The sequence below is a fragment of the Xenopus laevis genome, chromosome 4L, assembly GCF_017654675.1.
Source record: "Xenopus laevis strain J_2021 chromosome 4L, Xenopus_laevis_v10.1, whole genome shotgun sequence".
NCBI lineage: Eukaryota > Metazoa > Chordata > Amphibia > Anura > Pipidae > Xenopus > Xenopus laevis.
In genome coordinates, this window is record NC_054377.1 from 117,554,246 (window position 1) to 117,574,991 (window position 20,746).

The following is a 20,746-nucleotide window of genomic DNA, read 5'->3' on the forward strand; positions in this document are numbered from 1 at the left end:
TGAATTTTTTTTTATGATTAGAAAAACAAGTGAAGAATTTTAGTTAAGAATGGATGGGTAGAAAAATGTGCCTTAAAGGAAAACTATACCCCCAAAATGAATACTTAAGCAACAGATAGTTTATATCAAATTGAATGACATATTAAAGAATCTTACCAAACTGGAATATATATTTACATAAATATTGCCCTTTTACATCTCTTGTCTTGAACCACCATTTCGTGATTCTATCTGTGCTGCCTCAGAGATCAGCTGACCAGAAATACTACAACTCTAACTGTAACAGGAAGAAGTGAGGAAGCAAAAGGCAGAACTCTGTCTGTTAATTGGCTCATGTGACCTTTCATGTGGTTTGTATGTGTGCACTGTGAATCTTACGATCTCAGGGGGCGGCCCTTATTTTTTAAAATGGCAATTTTCTATTTATGATTACCCAATGGCACATACTACTAAAAAAGTATATTATTATGATAATGGTTCATTTACATGAAGCAGGGTTTTACACATGAGCTGTTTTACTCAGTATCTTTTAATAGAGACCTACATTGTTTGGGGGGTATAGTTTTCCTTTAAGGGCAAAGACATTTGGAGAATACTCTATGCTCTTCAGACCATAATTCAGTTATTCACAAACATATAGGGGGTTATTTACTAAACTCCGAATGCAAAAATCCAGAAAAATATTTGATTTTTTTTTTATAAAATCGGACTTTTAAAAAATCCAGAATTTTTTGGAATTTATTAAACCTTGAGGATGGAAAAGTCAGAATCAGAAAATCCGGCATCTCAGACCTGTCTAGGTCGCATATAAGTCAATGGGAGAAGTCCCAATGATTTTTTTGATGTGCGCTGGGTTTCGTGCAATAGTTTTTGGGCAAAAAACCATAAGAAATCAAGTGAAAAATCCGAAAAAATTGTGAAAATCAGATTTTTTCCGGCAAAGCCAATTTTCGGGAAAATGTAATAATAAAGAAGCGTAAAAAAAACGAGCAGATTTGATCGCAGTTCGTAGCAGGAAATGTTGAGATAAAATCGGACTTTCATAAATACCCACATAGAGAAACACAAAAAAAAAAAAGAAACCAACCTTGTATTGTGGCGAGACAGAAGAGATCCATCTTTTCTCCAAGCAGTCTTTGGAAGAGGAACACCAGAAGTAATACATTCCAGGGTAACAGGCTCGTTCACATATGCTGTCACTAAACTGGGCCCTTCTAGTATTGATGGAGGAACTGTGGAAAGAAAGTCTCAGTCATTGAGATGCTATATAAAATGTCTCTATTTAGTATGGGTATGGGATCCGTTATCTGGAAACCGAATTACGGAAAGGCTGTCTCCCATAGACTCCATTTTATCCAACTAATCCAATTTTTTTTTTAAATGATTTCCTTTTTCTCTGTAATAATAAAACAGTAGCTTGTATTTGATCCCAACTAAGATAGAATTGATCCTTAATGGAAGCAAAACCAGCCTATTGGGTTTATTTAATGTTTATATAGTAGACTTGAGGTATGAAGATCCAAATTACGGAAAGATCCATTATCCGGAAAGCCCCTGAGCATTCTGGATAACAGGTCCCATACCTGTAATAAGAATTATTTGCTATGCTAAAAATAACATGCCAGTATAGCATCCAAAATTAATATTGGATGCCAGATATGGCAGAGATCTTTGCTTTAGTTTTATAACTTCTAGGTGCCTATTGAAATGTAATTGCTGATTAGTTGCTATGGGAAACATCACCAGTGAAGTTTTTCTCCAATTTTTAGACAGCATAATAAATAGGCTCCATAGTGTCCAACTCCGAGCCAATGTTAGACTACAGAGCATAGCCCAAGCCTAAAGGTATCTTGTCATATTTAACCCAGTATAAAAAGCTGCCAAATACCCAAAGTAGACAGTTCCAGTTTAACAAAAAAAATCATAAAACTTTGTAATAAATTATAGATTTTTTTTCTAATTATTTATAATAAAATAGAACATTATAAAAATATTGGGGAACTAAAAATTATGAGTTTTACTAAATTACAAATTAGTAGTGCAAAAGGGAACTCGTTATCTAATTAACCTGATTTAATAATTATGCCCCTCACCCTACTCTACTTACATACTACCATAGGAGCAATGCTTGTACATTTATGGAAAATTGCTTTATATACTATGTCAGATAAACAAGCAGCAGCACCGCTTCATTTGCATCACAGTTTCCCTTTGATTCGCAAGATGACGCAGAAAATTCTGTTACCTTGAACATTTAAAACAAATTCTTTGGTGGTCTTTCCTGCAATGTTGGTTGCTATACAAATATATCTTCCAGTGTCTGTCACGTCTGTGTTGTCAATTTGCACATGCTGTCCATTAGATAAAATATGCACTGTGGAAGAGGGCTGAAGAAAAGAATAGCATCATAAATGCTGTGATACAGCACAGACTATACATACAGTGCCAACTTCTACAATATGGTGATCTCATTTCCTTGGTACATTATTCTATTACAGTATTTGAAATAATATCTGTTTCCAGATCAGACCCATTGTCAAGGTTACATATGAGTCATAAGTGAAAAGAATATGACATTCATATAACACTTGGAAAATAAATACTAAAAATTTAAGATCAACAAGCTCTTTCCATGCTGTAATAGCATGTCTAACCTGCATTGGCACTGCATTTATTTTACTACTACTTGGACTGGGCTTAAGAATTCAGTGGGGTGTTAGAACTCAGCACTGCTACTAAAGCCACTAAGGTCTAATACCAGAAAGCACAGAACCAATATCAACTGCTCAATGTGGTCAAATAAACACTGTGGAAACATGGCCGTCGTAGTTAAATAGAAACGAATGGAATCAAAATATTTATGATTTAAATAAAATTCTAAAATGGATTATAGTATTAATAAACAAGAAAAGACAAACAGATCTTATGAAGTATCAGCATAATATAAGGGTCTCCAATGTTAAGGGGCAGATTTATCAAGGGTCGAAGTGAATTCGAAGTCATTTTTTGGATACTTCGACCATCGAATAGGATACTACGACTCCGAATTTACTTCGAATTCGATTTGAAGTAAAATAGTTAGAATATTCGATAATCAAAGTACTGTCTCTTTAAAAAACTTCGACTTCAATACTTCGCCAAATTAAACCTGCCGAAGTGCTATGTTAGCCTATGGGGACCTTCTAATGCATTTTTCTAAGTTTTTTGTAGTCAAAGTAAAATCGTTCGATCGATCACTGAAATCCTTCAAACCGTTAGATTCAAACAATTTAATTGTTTGATCGAACGATTTTACTTCAACCGCAAAACGGTAAAATTTGGTAAACAAAACTTCGACTTTGATATTCGAAGTCGAAGTATAGCCATTCGATGGTCGAATTTCGAAGTATATTTAACGTCGAAATTCAACCTTTGATAAATCTGCCCTAAGGGGCAGATTTATCAAGGGTCAAATTTCGAAGTACAAAAAACTTCGAAATTCGACCATCGAATTGAAAAACTTCAAATTCAAATTTTAGCGTACGATCGAAGGATTTTTATTCGATGAGTAAAGACTTATAAACAGTTTGTAGAAGGTCCCCATAGGCTAACATAGAAATTCGGCAGGTTTAATTTGGCAAAGTCGACGTTTTTTTAAAGAGACAGTACTTCGATTATTGAATGGTCAAATAGTCGACTTTTACTTCGAATCGAAGTAAATTCTAAGTCGTAGTATCGAAGTATCCAAAAAAATACTTTGAAATTCGAACTTTTCATACTTCGAAAATTCACTCGAACCTTAGTAAATCTGCCCCTAAATGTCACAATGGGAGAGTTAATACAATACCAAGCAAACAAGTTGTCAGGCCCTAATACAATGCATAATATGTAGGAGTTGTAAGACCGTATCAATATAATGTACCAGCAATGGCTGACCATCCTTTAACCATGTCATTTTGGGTGGTGGTAGGGCATCAGATTTGCATTCCATTGTAATTTGCTTCTTTTGTAAAACAGTGATATTATGTGTCCCGCTAACACCAGCAATATTTGGAGGAGCTAAACAACAAATAAAAAGGAAATAGATTAGGGGTTCCTGGCTTTAAATAAAAAAAAGACATAAGGAAATAGTAATATGATTAGTATACGAATATAAAATCCTACCTACCAAAAGGAACACACATAAGCATTTTTTATATGCCAGCTGCAGTAAGAACCTTGAAAAACTATGTTTAATTGGTGGCAATGGCTTTATTCCAAGGTGCAAATTTAGCCCCACTGTGTTCTGTAGGTATATTTATTTCATTCATTTATGTCTTAATTAGTAGAAACACTATATAAAAAGCAAGACTTTAATTTATGCATATAAACAATTAATTATATGAAGTACTACAATAGTATTTGTGCCAATGCGGTATTTAGGGATGCACCGAATCCACTATTTTGGATTTGGCCGAATACCGAACCTAATCCAATCCTAATTTGCATATGCATATGGGTGTGAAGGGGAAAATATTTTTTACTTCCTAGTTTTGTGACTCATGCAAATTCCCTCTCCACCCCTAATTTGCATATGCAAATTAGAATTCGTATTCGGTTCGGTCGGGCAAACGGATTCGGCCGAATCCGAATCTTGCTGAAAAAGGCCGAATCCTGGCCGAATCCTGGATTCTGTGCATCCCTAGTCATATTAACACAATTATTTTTACATATCAGTGCATTTCTTTGTATATATAAAATCCTGTATATACTTGGGGAGTTTCCGGGCAACCCCCGCACTGAGTACCATCCAGCACATGTACTTAGTGGAGAGCAAATTAACTTATGGGTAATCATAAAACCACTCATCTGATAACTCTCCGTGGTTCAACGGAAGTGAGTTTCTCCCAGCATTTTAAATGATTGTGATTGGATTATGGTGGGAAATGCCAGGGAATTCCCTATCACTCAGCTGAATTGAAGAAGCCACTTAGATGAGTGGTGGAACACTGGCAAGTCAATTTCCTTTAGACCAGGAGTGCCCATACTTTACTAATGCGAGATCTACTTTTAGCGATGTTGTCCCATTATGATCTACATCCATAAAAGCATTGTTAGCATTCTGTTCCATGCTAAATATTATATTGATTTATGAGAGTATTCATATTGCTTTATTAAACAAACAACTATTTCTTATGTAACCTTAATAAATATACGAATTAAACAGGAGGGTGACATAGACAAGCTGTTTGTTGACATTGTCTTGAGATCTACTGATCACCAATAAAGGTCTATTGGTAGATATCGATCTACCTTTTGGGCACCCCTGCTCTAGACTTACCACTACTAAATACTCTTTTGTTAATGTTCTCAGTTATGTCTCTTAAAACCCACAATAATTAAAGAACAATACAAATGTACTCAAATGCTATACAATCATAGCCTGTAATTTAAATGTCAACCCTGAAATTAGAAAGGAGTGCAAAGTGTGTCCATTATATCAGTCATGGTATGTTTGTGAATTATCATGCTGTATTATAAGGGAGAGATGCATTTCATGAGATAATTCCAGATGTAATTTAACTTACTGTGAACTTTAACCAAAAATTCCTTTTTAGTGTCTCCTGCATGGTTGGAAGCCAGACACACATACCGTCCTACATTTTCTTCCTTAAAAATAACAATAAAATCATCACAATTGTACATCATGAATATTGAACCCAGTTAAAATATATTTGTCTAAGGGATGAAACCCTGTGGATAACTTTGAAGGCCAGATCATTATTATTACCAATACCATGCTTATGATGATGCTGCTGAAACTGCTTTTCTATACTTATTCATGGTTAAACTTTAGTTCTCCTTTAATTCACACACACAATGCAAGTATCAGAAATTAATAATCAGCCCTGTAGTATCATCTACTATAACAAATGTAACCTCATCATGTTGATGATTTCTAAGCTTATCTTCTCAACAGAGGTGTATACCACACTTAGCATATATAGTGCCACTGGCACTTGCAAGATCCAAAATAATAGGGATAAATTTGGAAGCATCGATCATTATGGTTATAGGGATGAGGGACCTCTAGACTGGTATAGAAAGTTCAATATATAAAAGCTCTTATAACTATATTATTATATATATATATATATCTATATATATAAATATATATATATATATATATATATATATAGATATATATATATCTATATATATATATAGATATATATGTAGGGGCCCCTACGGGTTAATCTGTCCTACAGCTTTAAGGCCCCCACCTTTTTCTTAGAGTGATCTGCCAGGAGAGGTGTGACAGCTTCCTGCTACACTGCACTATAGTGTGTGTAAGGAGTGGCCTCTTCCTCTTTCGCCTCTGGATGCTGATCCAGCTGGGTGTGCTCAGAGGGACTGAGTACAGAAGGCCCAGGAAACCCCGTGAATGAGGAATAGAAAGTGGCAGGTGTAGCTCCTGTAATAGTATGCTCTAGGAGTGTAATATAATCAGGGTTGAGCTAAAAAGAGCAGTTCTGAGCTCCAACATAGGAGTGGCAATTTGGAGGTATCTCTCCCAGGCCATATTGCCTGTAGTACAGGGATCCCTGTGGAGAGGGAATCAGGAGAGAGTGATTGCCCTGAGGTTGATCCAGAGACCACTACTGGAATATGTCGCAGAGGTGAAGTGGAAAACCTGCCAAGTCTGTCCCCAGGGAGTGTCAGCCTGTGTCTGCTCTAGGTGAGCCTGCCTGCAGATCTGTATGAACTCTCTATATGCTGTTGCCTCAACTCCTGCAGGAGTGGAAACCTGTCACTTGCCTCGTGCATAGTTCAATAAACCTTGTTCCTGTTTTATTAAGAACCTCCTGGCGCCCAAGTCTTTGTTACACTACACCACACCTTTAATCTTCCATATAACGAAGGCCCTAACCTGAAGTGTTAGAGTCACGTGTAACCCATGCTCTAGTGCACTAGCTGGTGAATTAACCCCGTATGGCCCAAATATGTGTTACATATATATATATATATATATATATATATATATATATATATACACAATATATATATATATATATATATATATATATATATATATATATATATATATATATATATATATATATATATATATATATATATATAGTGAATAAAGTGCCACCTCTTGTAAATTATAAGGATATTACAAGTTACCAAGGAGTTTCATGACCATATTTTTATACAGGTCATGGAACTCCAAGGTTACTTCTTCTAATATCCTCATATTTTAAAACAGGGGGTACTTTAATTATTATAATACACAAGTTTTAGCGAGTCATGTGACACAAATGACATCACTACTCACCGTTTATAACTGATGACATCAGTACTCACAGTTTATAAGGATATCATTTACAAGCTATTCATGGCTTTTGTGTATTCATACCTTTAGACTACTAGAAAATTATGCAAACATTAAATAAATCCAATAGGCTGGTTTTGCTTCCAATAAGGATTAATTATATCTTAGTTGGAGTCAAGTACAAGGTACTGTTTTATTATTACAGAGAAAAAGGAAATCATTTTTAAAAATTTGGATTATTTGATTATAATGGAGTCTATGGGAGACGGTCATTCCGTAATTCGGAACTTTCTGGATAGCGGGTTTCCGGATAACGGATCCCATACCTGTGTGTGTGTATATGTATATATATATATATATATATACATATATATACATATATATACACATACATTAAGGTTTTAGTTTGGCTATAGCTGGGATGCATACCCCTCTGATACAAACTTAAAGTAACATAGGATAACAGAAGTTCTTATGTTTAACCAAACCTCTTATTATAATACACTATAGAAGGTCAAATAAAAGCTGTATATGTATTGTATACACACTGATAGAGCACAGGAACACCCTCAGTATACATTGCTGAAAAGAAGCACACATTGCACAAGATCTTACTTATGTATGCATATGAATGTTAAGAAATGTTAATGATACTTATTCAAAGTAAGGGAGTATTTTGACAGGCCTTAGTGCCTACCTGAGCACTTGTTATACGAAGTACTTGTCCTCCTTTCATGAGATTCATGTTATCATTTTGTGAAAGAGGCTGCCCATCTTTTAGCCAGGTTATTAATGGAGGAGGAAAACCAGAAGTGTAGCATAAGAGATCCAACTGGGTATTGACAACCACTGATAGTTCTTCTGTGACTTCAGAACCATTTATATGCGGAGGTTCTAAGACAAAAGAAGTTATTTTGCAATTCAAGTCATGTGGCAAATCATGTAATAGTAAGATATAACATGACTACAGCTACATTTTGCAACTAGAATATAGTAATCAGAAAAGTGGGCCTGCAAGTAAGACACAGGTGCATGAAACACTATGGCAGTGTTGTTGCAAGTATAGAAAGAACAGACAGTGGCGTAACTAGATATTATTGGGCCCACAGCAAATTATTTTTCAGGCCCCCAAAATTGAGGCCCCCAAGAGGTTGACCTGTTTTACCAATATTTATTAAACATGTATATGAATTAGGGCTTCATGGGGCCCCTATACCTCCTTGGCCCCCCTGCAGCCTCACAACTACATCTCGACAAGCAAGTTTTGAGCCTTAATAAATCCTCAGTGTTAACAAGCACCTACATTCCTTTCACTGTAATGATTTAAATTCATTTTTTGTGAATTACAATATTTGATTTGTAATTTAACTAAACTTACCCATGACGTTTAAAATAAAGTGCTTGCTGACCCGTCCTGCGGCATTGGATGCTACACAAGTGTATCTTGCTATATCATCCATTTTAGCCTTTACAATATGTAGCACCATTCCTTGGCTTTGAATATATGGCAGGTATTCATCACCCAGTTGTTTCCCATCTTTAAGCCATGTGATTGTTGGTGCAGGAACTCCATTAGCAATGCATCTCATAATGGCAGGGTCGCCACTTATGACTGTTATCTGCTGAGTTACATCTGCTTCATCCAAGCTTGGTGAAACTATAGAGACAGGGTCAGGAGAGGAAACCTTTTAGCACAATAGGATAAGCAATGGGCTTGGTTATAACTGTTATATTACAAAGATATTTAATCAGTTAGGCCTATCATAGCTTTACAATAATACTTGGGAAGACGCTGGGGATATTTGGTGTTCTATAATTTTATTCAATCATTCATTCATTCATTCATCTATTCATTCAACTGTCTTTCCTGTATCTACAATTGCATGTGGTCAAATGGTTTGCAGTTACACAGAAAACAGGGGTGTATGTAGGTATGTACCCTGAGTAGTTAACCTACCATAGACCTGCATGTTGTAATCCTTTCTGTCCACACCTGCTCTGTTTGAAGCTATACAAGTATACGTAGCAGCATCAGATTTCTGGACCCTTGAAAATCTGTAGATAGAAGTGCCAAACGTTTCAGGCTGTATTTCTAAAAATTTATTTGGAAAGGGAATAGGGTATTGATGAGAAAGGAAAGTCATTGGGGTTAGAACTTCCAATATTTCGTTAAAAAAGTGAAAGGGATATAGAATTGTGAATTTTAACGACATTTTCTGTCAGTGATTATAGGTGGCCCCACATGGTAAGGTTTCATAGACCCACCCAACTGATTTCAGGATGATGTCATAAAATTATTAAATGATTGTATAGTAAATGATATATAAATCATAGATTTGATGATCCTTATAGAGGATGTTAAAAAAAAAATCATGGATGATTGTATGGTTAAATCAGTTATTAAATGTGTTTACAGGTGAATGACAAAATTTGACTTTGTATGGCTACTTTTAGGAACTGTTTTCAGAAGAAGATTGCTTTCTCTAAAGAGAAAATACATAATCAATGATAACTTCAAATAATAAATAAAATGTAGTATTTTTCTAAATTGAAACTTACACTGACCTTAAGTTAGATATTACAGTCAAGAGTGTAATTACATTTCCCACATATGGAAATAGCATATCTGTTTTTGCTGCACAGTCAAAATATCCTTATTGTTGTTCAAATACATCACCTTTATCTTTAAGTACGGAATGAAGATCAAATGTTGATACGCCAACATATGTTCAGTTTAGAGCTGCCATCTTAGTCCATTACCTGAGCACCTGTCCGCCAGACTGAAGTCTTACTTGGGAAGAAACTGGAAGCGGAAGACCATTTTTCAGCCAGTTGATCTGAGGGTTGGGGAACCCAGTTGCACGGCATTCCACATTTATTGAAGTGTCCAGAACTGCTGTCAATACATCTGGTGTTCCTTTGTTGTAATCAATGGTGGGAGCAACTGGTAACGTATATAAAACATTTCATTCTGCATTTAGTCATTTTCCAAAAGCTATTATTTACAAGCTATTTTCATTCTTCAATCGCCATCAATAAAACTTTCCTCTAAAGAAGAAATGTGCTAGACAATGTTATAAATAGTCAATCACCATGACATTGAGCATCGCTTGAGACTAGTATGCATGTTTTACTAATAAGAAGTGACTGGCTGGGACCCCTATGGTCCACTATATAATTTAATTGCTGTAATAATGGGATTTTAATATTATAATGTGAGAACCCACTCGAATTGAAAAAAAAAATAGAATCACTCAAATCATTTGAGGCAAAACCCTGTAAAAAATGTAAACATCAAGCAGGCTGTTGACCTCTTCAAATGGTTCCAGGGACCTCTGCCATTGACTCCTACAGAATATCTATATAATATCTATATTATGTAGGAGTCAATGGCAGAGGTCCCTGGAACCATTTGAAGAGGTCAACAGCCTGCTTGATGTTCAACATTTTTGGATTCTAGTTATTTTCGATTTTTTTTAACCTGAAAATGTGAGTTTTGACCAAAAAACAAAACTCGAAAACTCGAATTTTCATGGAAAAAACAAATTGAACCTTAATAAATCTGCCCCTAGATGTGGTAAAAATTACCATCAACTACCAGCAATTGGGGTTGCTAAGTCCTGTACTGGAATTTTTACAAGATTAGAACGCACTAGGGACCAATAGATTCTCATGTGCTTTAACATTGTTAATAATAATTACTACAAATGTTATATTGCTCATACACAGGACAGAAGGACTATATCATAGGGGCAGTTCTTGACACCATATAGAAGGCAATATTTGGTCATAACATAGATTAATCTGCTTCTTTATCACTTAACTATTAGGAAATTGTAAACTGCAATATTCAAGGTAATATGCCAATATAAAGTCCTTACCAAACACATTTACATTGTAGATTCTGTCATCTTCTCCTGCAGAATTTGTAGCCACACAGGTGTACTTTCCCATATCAGATGTCTGAATCGGTGAAATTGTTAGGATTTCTCCATCTGTTGTTATGCTTTAAAAGAATCATATAAAATCTCGTAAGACCATCATCATTTATTTATATAGCGCAACAAGATACGCAGTGCTTTACCTTGGTTATAAAAACAGGGAATAAATGGTGGATAAAAACAAGGGTTTACAGAGTACAATAGAATTAGAGGGCCCTACACATTAGAGTTTACAAACTAAAGGATAGGGTACAATTGAGACATTAGGATTTTAAAAACAATTTTGTGATTTATGATACAGCAATGATTGATTAATTAAGGTACAGTGAAAATAAAATACAGTTTATTAATTATTCATTCAATTTATCGACCATGTCAACAATAAAATGTGACATTCTCAATTTTATCTGTGTGACTGCCTGTAAGTAGAGGTACAGCCAGCGATGTAGTAAGCTTCTAATATTCTGATTGATAAATATTATGTACCCCTCTGGATAAAGTACCATATACAGATCAGACACAATGCATTTTTTATGATTTTATGAAGCTATGAAGTTTTTTGTTTTGTTTTCCTGATTTGTATAACAAAAATTCTGCATTTCAGTGTCCCCTACCATGATATCTAACTTATTGTATTATTGCACACTTTACATACTTATTTATACTAATAAACTAGCATCATGTGGTTTTGGTAAACACATTTTTATGCACTGTGGTGCTGTGGGGCTGTGGGGAATGTTGTTGTTATATTATCCAAAACAAAAAGGAATTTTAGCTCAGTTGACAACACAGATAAATTCTCAGTTCTTCCCCGCAATATACAGAAAAATATAGCTATTCTATGAAATGTTGTACTATCCATTTTTAGTTTTAGAGAGGAAAAAGATTTGTTGATATAAAGCCTTACTTGATTCCCAAATAATCCTCAATAGTGATATGTTTTCCATCTTTTAGCCAGTGAATAACTGGAGTCGGAATTCCATTGGCATTACATATAAGCTGGATAGTTTCTCCAGGTAGAACATTGAGCTCATTTGTCATTCCAGATCCATCAATGCTTGGAGGAACTTAAATTGTTTAGAAAATAAGATATATTACTTGATGCAAAAGCAATGCACGTGAGCTTCTTCTTTCCCTAGTAGTACAATCATTTAAAGTTGGTATTAAAAGGAATGTAAAGACTTGCCTTGAATGGTTAGCATGTAGTTTTTTTCAGCAGTGCCTTCCACATTTGATGCAAGGCATGTGTACGTTCCACCATCCGTAAGCTGTGCTCTGGCAATTTTCATCTTGCTTCCACCAGAAAGAATTTGAATTTCCAGAGAATCAGTGAGGCCTATGCAGTTATAGCATTGCAAATTCAAAAAGATTGAGTTAATGCAATAAAGCTCCAAGCATTTGTACACTGATATTCCCGGCATAAAGATGTTTTTTCCTTACAAAGCCGTTGGTAATGAGTGATCAATTGCTTGGTTTCAAGAATATTTTAAAGCCTCTTGAACAAGAGAAGGCATAAAAAGGTAATTTAAGGTTATCATATAGCCTTTTTGGGGACTAGCATATTTAACTTAAAGGGGCTTGACAGATGGATTGCTTGGAGGAGTGTTTGCCTAACATTTTTCTTGAACGTCACTATTTATTCAGCTTTATTTACTATGTAATTGTCAGCAGGAACTTCAATACCTGTAAATTAGAATCACTACACTGACCACGCACTACATACCTATTGGATGTCCATCCTTCAGCCATCTTAATGTTGGTACTGGGATTCCATAAGCATCACAGGAAAAAGCAACAGAGCTCTGTATAATGCCATTGTGATACTCATTCTGCAGACCCTGTATGCTAGGATGCACTGACAAAACATACAAAACATTAATTAAAAATACATTGTATAGTATAAATGTCAGAAGACTGACCACAATATATTTAGAAAAGAGAATGAGGTACAACTAGAGGAAACGTTTCCTAATCTTTTTAGTAATGTTGTTGTGTCTGTAAAGGCTCCATAGTGTACATGCTAGAGCATTAATCTTGAGGCAAACAATACTTCACTTAATCTACAGACGATCCTGTAAATCCAAATATACCTACATATAAGCATACTCACCATAGACATTTAGAAAGAACTTCTTATTATCCTGCCCAACTACATTAGTCACAATACACTCATATTCTCCTGTATCAAACACCTGAAAGATAATTTAAAAAAAGGCCATTCAAAAATGTAGTATTATTTTCATTTTTTCATACTGGTATTTCCATTTACATTCACTTACTATTCATTTTACAATCACACCAATCATATGTGACAATAGCATTCCTGCAAACTTTTGTATGTAGTTTTCAATTATTTAAAAAACAAATGGGGTGTAGAGTTCAGCACTGTAGGGCGCAAAGCAATTTTGTTCCTGTGTTTTGCCCTCTGCACCATGTGTAAATGAGGCCTGAAGTCTGATGTCTCTAGGTGATGTGGCTTCATCCTCCAAAATGTTATCCATAGTTCCAGTAAGTGGCAGGTAGAAAAACGTCAGAAGGTAGACAACTTAAAGAACATGCCAAACAATATATCCATATTTCTTAACTAATAAGAAGTTAATAATCCATTTCCTATTCCTAAGCATTCAGGGCTGCACAACAAATGTTTATCAGAATAATTTCATATTGTGACTTTTACAGTCTACAATGCAGTAATTGATGGACTTCAGAAATTCAGCAAAATGTTTCACACTACATATGTTAGTGTGTAGAATCCTTTTGATTATAAAAATGATTTTCCTAATGAATATAACTGTAACTTGTAATCAATACTAAACACACTCACATATGCTTAGTTACTACATCAAATTTGCTGTGGTAGCTATTGCCATTTTTATGGCTACTTTCCTACCAGCCAGCCTTGTATATAATCTCTGTAATCCAAGACTTTATCTGGAATTCAACAAACTAATTAGTAAAATATGTACCCACGGACCTTGGGATGTTTCTCAGTGGTGAAGCTTCCAGGTAGCTTTAATCTCCTTTTATTTTAAACCCACAACTTGCCAAGTTATTTAATACAACTTAGAAGAAAGCATAACAAAGTACAGCATGTTGTTTGCACGCCTCATACCTTTTAGTGCATGATAGACACATGTAGCATGATGACATGATAGTAGTGCCTTACAATGTATGTGGTGGTGTAGCTTGAGTGTGAAGCTTACCTGAGTGTTTCTAATATTTAATCTCTGTCCTCCTTCCAAGAACTGATAGCTAGATGTCTCTCTGATTGGCTGTCCATTCTTGAGCCAGTTAATGACAGGAGCAGGGATGGCATTTGATTCACACTCCAAAATGGCTGATGCATTTACTTTAATGTTTACCTCTGTGCTGGAATCTCTTATATTAGCCACAATGCTTGGTGGTGCTGTAATATAAATTGTATTGTGACGGTTTTGTTAGTTATTTCCAAACAGTGTATAAACAGTACTGAAACCTACCGTAGATGTCTAGAAAAAATGTTTTCTTGGCTTCCCCAGCTTGATTTATAGCAATACATGAATATTCTCCAACATCTGATAGTCTGGTTTGAGGTATCTGCAGTGTTCTTCCTCCTAGACAAAAAAGATCATAAGACTACTGTCCTGGCATCTGTTTGTTGATAGATGATAGAAGATAGATAGATAGATGATAGATAGATAGATGATAGATAGATAGATAGATAGATAGATAGATAGATAGATAGATAGATAGATAGATAGAACCACCTTTAATGGTCCATAAAGTCATTCATTTCCAAAAACTATTTTCAGTATCACATATTAAAATTTTTATCTTGTTCTCCGGTATAGGCAGAGGATCTATGATGAACATTAATCATTTTTAAACACATTTGCCGTTCTAGCGTTATTTTTTCATCTAGTCCTAGCTGGTCTCTTAAGATAAGAAAGGAGCATAATAGAATAGTAACAGGAACTAGTATGGGTACAGGGAGGTAAAAGTAATCATGTTATAACTCAACAGCATATGGCAAACTGAACACTTTGACACCATAATCAACTGATAATTCCTTAAGTGCCTACTACTAATTATTCCAAGCAATACTGAAAAATAACTATTAGTCATTTAATGGCAAGTGAACAAAGGGCCTAGTGTTCTTTAGTTCCATACAGAAACATTATTATTCCCCTGCAAGTAATATTTTCTAAAAAATCTCTTACCTGGCACAATGAACAGATGGCTGTCAGAGTTGAGGACTGTTCTGTCTTTCAGCCAGCTGATTGCCGGAGGTGGGAAACCAGTCACCTCACAGGTCAAGGAGATAAAATTGCCTTCTACAACTGTTATATTCTTGGAGTGACTGCCAATAACACTTGGAGGGACTGCAATGAGACAGATGTCTGTTCAGCTAATTTCCTTTAAAACAGCATTCTTCAAATTAGCAAATAGTGCTTATCCAGCAAAAACGACAAAGCAAAGGTCTTAGTGGGAAATGAAAAAAATTTGCAAAGAGAACAAATTTGCGCACAAATAAGTAAATAACAATTCACATGTTGCAATGTAATATTCTTCACTAGGCTTTTATTGAATTGTGAATATTAATTGCCCATTATGAACCTTTAAGACCTGCTTGAAGGTGGCGTAAACTTTTGCAGCAAATTTAACAACTTTTTCATTAATAAGTTTTATTACATGTAATGTGCAAACTATAACATTCACAATGCTATCCTAATGTCACGAAAGGGGCAAAGGGTTCACAAAGGCAAAATTGTTCCCATTGTGAACATTTATTCGCATTGAGAATGATTTTCAGTTAGCGACCAATATTGCATTCACCCAATGGTGTTTTCCCCAAAGCATAAATCACCCATTACAGTCATTGATTCCATGTTTATAAACATATCTTCTTTACAAAAAAAGCTAAACTTATATACAAAATGGATTCAGTTGTTCACAAACAGTAGTGTTGGCCCCCTGTGGAGCCAGTTCAGTGGATATGGTCCCCCTACCAAAGGATAGTTACACTGATATTTAACTTTAAATAGCGCCTGAGTTCAGGTCCAATAATACAGAATAATCAGGTCTATATATTATCTTAGGGGAATATTTACTGACATTCAAATTTCTATTTTTTCCATGAATCTCTAAAAAATTGTGTTTTTTCTATATTTCTGTAAAACTCTAACAATTCAAGATTTATTACATATAAAACCATGAAAAACAAATACAAAATACTAAAATTCACCAGGTAAAATTTGTTGAGGAACTAAAGAAGTCAATTGGGAGCTGTGCTGATACTATTAGACCATTTTTAATCAATTCAGGCATTTAGAGGTTTTCACATTTTTTTCACTAGGAATAGTCAGAAAAACTAGAATTTTTAGAGGTTTTAGAGGTATGTGTAATTTTTTTGGATAGTTCAACACTTTTCATTCGAGCTTTTTACATTTGGATCTTTTATTAAATTTCAAGGCTTTCGTTGTGAAAAGTGAGTTTCGTCATAGTTTCAATAACCTCTAATACCACTATTCGTGCTTTTTACATTTGGATCTTTTATTAAATTTCATGGCTTCTAAAATGACTGTTGATAAATAGGTCTCCGCGCAATACTGTTTCATCTTTTCATTTTAACTATTAGGTGCCAAATGCCTTTTAAAATAGTAAGAGTTGATGAAATTAGAAACAATTTAGGCTATGCCAACAAATGCACTAGGATTTTTAAATATTATGGTGTGTTAATTTTACCGTTAATATATTAGTTTTCTTATTCTTACCATAAATGTTAAGATTAAAGAATTTCTGCACACTTCCTGCTGGATTTTCAACAACACAGGCATATCGGCCAGTATCCATTAACTGAGTATATAAAATCTAAAAACAAAGAACAGACACTGTTAAATGTCAAGATAATCTTTTATGGCAATTTTACAAGAATTTGCAGACAGAGGTATTATCTTTTATAGCATTCTGAATGATGTATTAGCCATGACCTACTTGGATCTGGGATGAAAAACAGCATTCCTCTAACTATAAATACTCTAGTAGTGTTGGCTTCATTCCTTCTGGTCTTCTTCAGCCCTAACATTATGCAATTATCTAATTTTGTTTCTGCAGCAGCACATTCAAAAACTTTTTTGTTTTAATTGCATTCTTCGTGGTTCAAATATTATCAAGATTTTTTGGGAACTTTACAAAATACACAGCTACAATAATGCTATAAAAATTGGGACAAAATTGTTAGAATAACCGACACCACATTCACCTTGAGAGTTCTTCCATTTGATAAGAAATGGTAACGTGTTCCTTCCTGGATGGGGTGCCCATCTTTGAGCCAGGATATTGTTGGAGCAGGGCTCCCAGTTACTGACACTGTGCAGTCCATTTCTAGGGTTTCATTTACCAGAGATGTTATATCTTTCGACAGATCTTCGTCTGAACCCTCAAATGCTGGTGGCCCTGCATAACATAGTGCATGGAATCTTTTCCTGCCTCATTGACTGCAACGCAAGTATATGTTCCAGCATCATTCTCCTGGGCTCTTGCAATCTGTAGTATGTGTCCTCCTGTCCATAGAAAACGTTCATCGTGAGAATTGTTATTTTATGCTGGCTGAGTATGAAGGGCTCTTTTGCGCTACAATCATTGGATAGAGAAGTATACACCAGAATATCCACAAAGAGTATTTAGGCTATTGCATAAAATATAAGTTAATTATGCATATACATTTAGGAAGAAATGTAATAAAAAAACAAAATTTGTCCAAGTTTGAAATATTCTATTTTTTTAATAAATTTTCAAGTAAAATCGAATTCATGTGAGTTAAAAAAACTCACATGAATTCGAAATTCGAATCTTGATAAATGTGCCTCTAATTCTCCTGTCTCCTTTGACAAATCCGGCATTAGCTGTTAATGCTGATACCAACACAAACAAATATGTTCCAAAGCTACAAGTCAGATATCAGTCTTAGAAATGGTTATCCACTTACTCCAAATGAGTCCAAAGGAAAAAACTTGAATTGAAATGAAAAATTTAAATGGTTAATTTTATAAATTTGGAACCATTTGTTTTTCAGCTGAATAACCCTGTCTGCACTTACTAGATGTCACTGCACTCTCCACAGTCCCCCTCTCTCACCAATTGTGTAGCCAGTGCATGGGGATGGACATCAGGTCCCCCATTCTGGTGCACAAACAAGATTCTGAGATGATGCAAGGTTTGCCTTAATAACAGTGTCCACAAAATGGCTCCTGTCTGCTTGTTTTAATTATGAATTCCCAGACCAAAGTAAACAAGATTCAAACCATTTATATAGTGTAATTAAATTTTATTTTGCCAACATGATAAAATAGGATTTGTAATTATTTTTTAGGGTGACAGGTCCCCTTTAAGTTCTTTGTTGTGAATGTACCTGGTAGGATAAAAGCTCTGTTACTGGGAGTTAGCGGTTTGTCATCTTTGTACCATGTTATGGTAGGTGGTGGCACAGCATTAGTTTCACAGTACAGAGAAATTGGGTTGTTGATTATGACTTCTTTGTTTTCTCCATTGTGGCTTCCAGTGCTGCTTCTACTGGTTGTCCAGAGGCCAGATAATTTTGGAAAGTTGGGAGGCACTGTAGTGATTGGGACACAAGCTACATGTTAATTGGATACTGTTGCTAAATAATTGTATATATGTCTAAAAGCCTGCCATAACAAGTCTGCTGAAGAACTGCTGTTTTTTCCCAGAATGGAAATACCAGTAGTGATTATTACTGATTGAAAGCTAAAGTAAACAATGATTTTCAAATAAATGCCCATATATTATTTATTGTTTTCATATTTTTTGGGAAAGGTAACCAGTAAATCCAATGACATAACTTGTATTGGTCAAATTTAAATTTCAAATATTTTGTTTCACTCTCCAACATGATCTTGGATAAAAAATGATTTGAATTCCTTAATGTCTGCACCAGCTTCCCTGTGTCTACAAATAATAGTGTAGAGAGGTAGAAAACAAGACCAATTCATCCATTTTCAAATTTCAACGTTCAATTGCTGAAACAATCCTTAAACTCGATCGCAAATTATTTATGAGTTATAGTATATTTAAGCAAAAACTTGAATCAGAAAAACTTAATTTGTTTGCTATCATCTTCTTGATAAAAAACACAGCTGCAAATTCTAATAAATAGGAGTATCCGAAGGAACCATTTGTCTAAGAAAAAAAAAAATTCAGTCTGAGATCAGAATGAAGCATTAACATAAAAAACATATCTACTAAATCGGTTTCAGATTCCCTCATAGACTTCAGTAAAGTTTTTATGAGTTAAACCATAAGTAATTGTTTTCTCATTAAATTCAACACGACCTGTTATCATGAAATGATCTCAATACTAAACAGATGCAATTTTACTCAACTCAACTGAAATCTATGGGGATAACTGGAGTTGAACAAGATGATGGAGTTGCTAGGTTCTAATCTCAAATGTTTAATTAAACAGCTTCTTACCAACCTTGTATAGTGACATCAAAATCCAGTTCATCTTCTCCAGCAATATTGGAAGCCAGGCAGGTATAACGACCGGTGTCAGACAATTGTGCTTTCTCTACAGAAAGTGTGTTTCCACTGATTATTGCCAGATTGTTGGCTGGCTCAAGTGGCTGTGTGAAGATAAATGTACTGTACATTATAACATCCATAAATACAGAGGAATGCATACTTCAACTCTAATCTATTTCAGAATCTAAGCAAACTGGTCCTAGAGGGCAAGAGATTATTAAATTATTTTAGAGATCACCCAACAATAAGATTTATCAATCCCACAATTACTTGCTACACAAAAGTATCACAGTAGAAGTCACATCTGCAAAAATCAAATAAAAATGTCTAAAATTACATTTTCTTTTAGATATAGGGCTTCCAATATTAATATGGTACATACTGTATATGGTACAGTAAAGGGGTGAATGTTTCTGCATTGGCAAGCTACCAGAAAATAGGTTAGTTATCCCTAAAATGGAACAAATATAGGGTGCCTGGGCCTCAAAAAACAATATTAAGACCTGGAAAGATTTATCAAAATGTTGAGTTTAATAAATAAAAACTTACCCACATTCTATTCATTCCTATGGATTTTTAGGGGCCGATTCACTAACTTCGAGTGAAGGATTCGAAGTAAAAAAACTTCGAATTTCGAAGTGTTTTTTGGGCTACTTCGACCATCAAATGGGCTACTACGACCTTCGACTACGACTACGACTTCGAATCAAACAATTCGAACTAAAAATCGTTCGACCATTCGATAGTCGAAGTACTGTCTCTTTAAGAAAAAACTTCGACCCCCTAGTTCGCCATCTAAAAGCTACCGAACTCAATGTTAGCCTATGGGGAAGGTCCCCATAGGCTTTCCTAAGTTGTTTTGATCGAAGGATATTCCTTCGATAGTTGGATTAAAATCCTTCGAATCGTTCGATTCGAAGGATTTTATCGTTCGATCGAAGGAATAATCCTTCGATCGTTCGATCGCACTATTTGCGCTTAAATC

General features: G+C 34.9%; 1 protein-coding gene across 1 annotated transcript in view; it reads right to left on the reverse strand.

The window, feature by feature from the left end:
* hmcn1.L (hemicentin 1 L homeolog) overlaps positions 1–20,746 on the reverse strand; it is a 149,382-nt gene that overhangs the window by 47,818 nt on the left and 80,818 nt on the right. Inside the window, 21 exon segments of the mRNA XM_041590706.1 lie at positions 1,088–1,232; positions 2,246–2,387; positions 3,902–4,038; positions 5,547–5,628; positions 7,995–8,191; positions 8,676–8,954; positions 9,255–9,352; positions 10,058–10,241; positions 11,179–11,303; positions 12,146–12,305; positions 12,425–12,574; positions 12,962–13,093; positions 13,349–13,430; positions 14,442–14,644; positions 14,718–14,831; positions 15,438–15,599; positions 16,992–17,088; positions 17,480–17,673; positions 17,676–17,780; positions 18,629–18,832; positions 19,715–19,862. Coding sequence (XP_041446640.1) covers positions 1,088–1,232; positions 2,246–2,387; positions 3,902–4,038; positions 5,547–5,628; positions 7,995–8,191; positions 8,676–8,954; positions 9,255–9,352; positions 10,058–10,241; positions 11,179–11,303; positions 12,146–12,305; positions 12,425–12,574; positions 12,962–13,093; positions 13,349–13,430; positions 14,442–14,644; positions 14,718–14,831; positions 15,438–15,599; positions 16,992–17,088; positions 17,480–17,673; positions 17,676–17,780; positions 18,629–18,832; positions 19,715–19,862 — 3,140 coding nt within the window.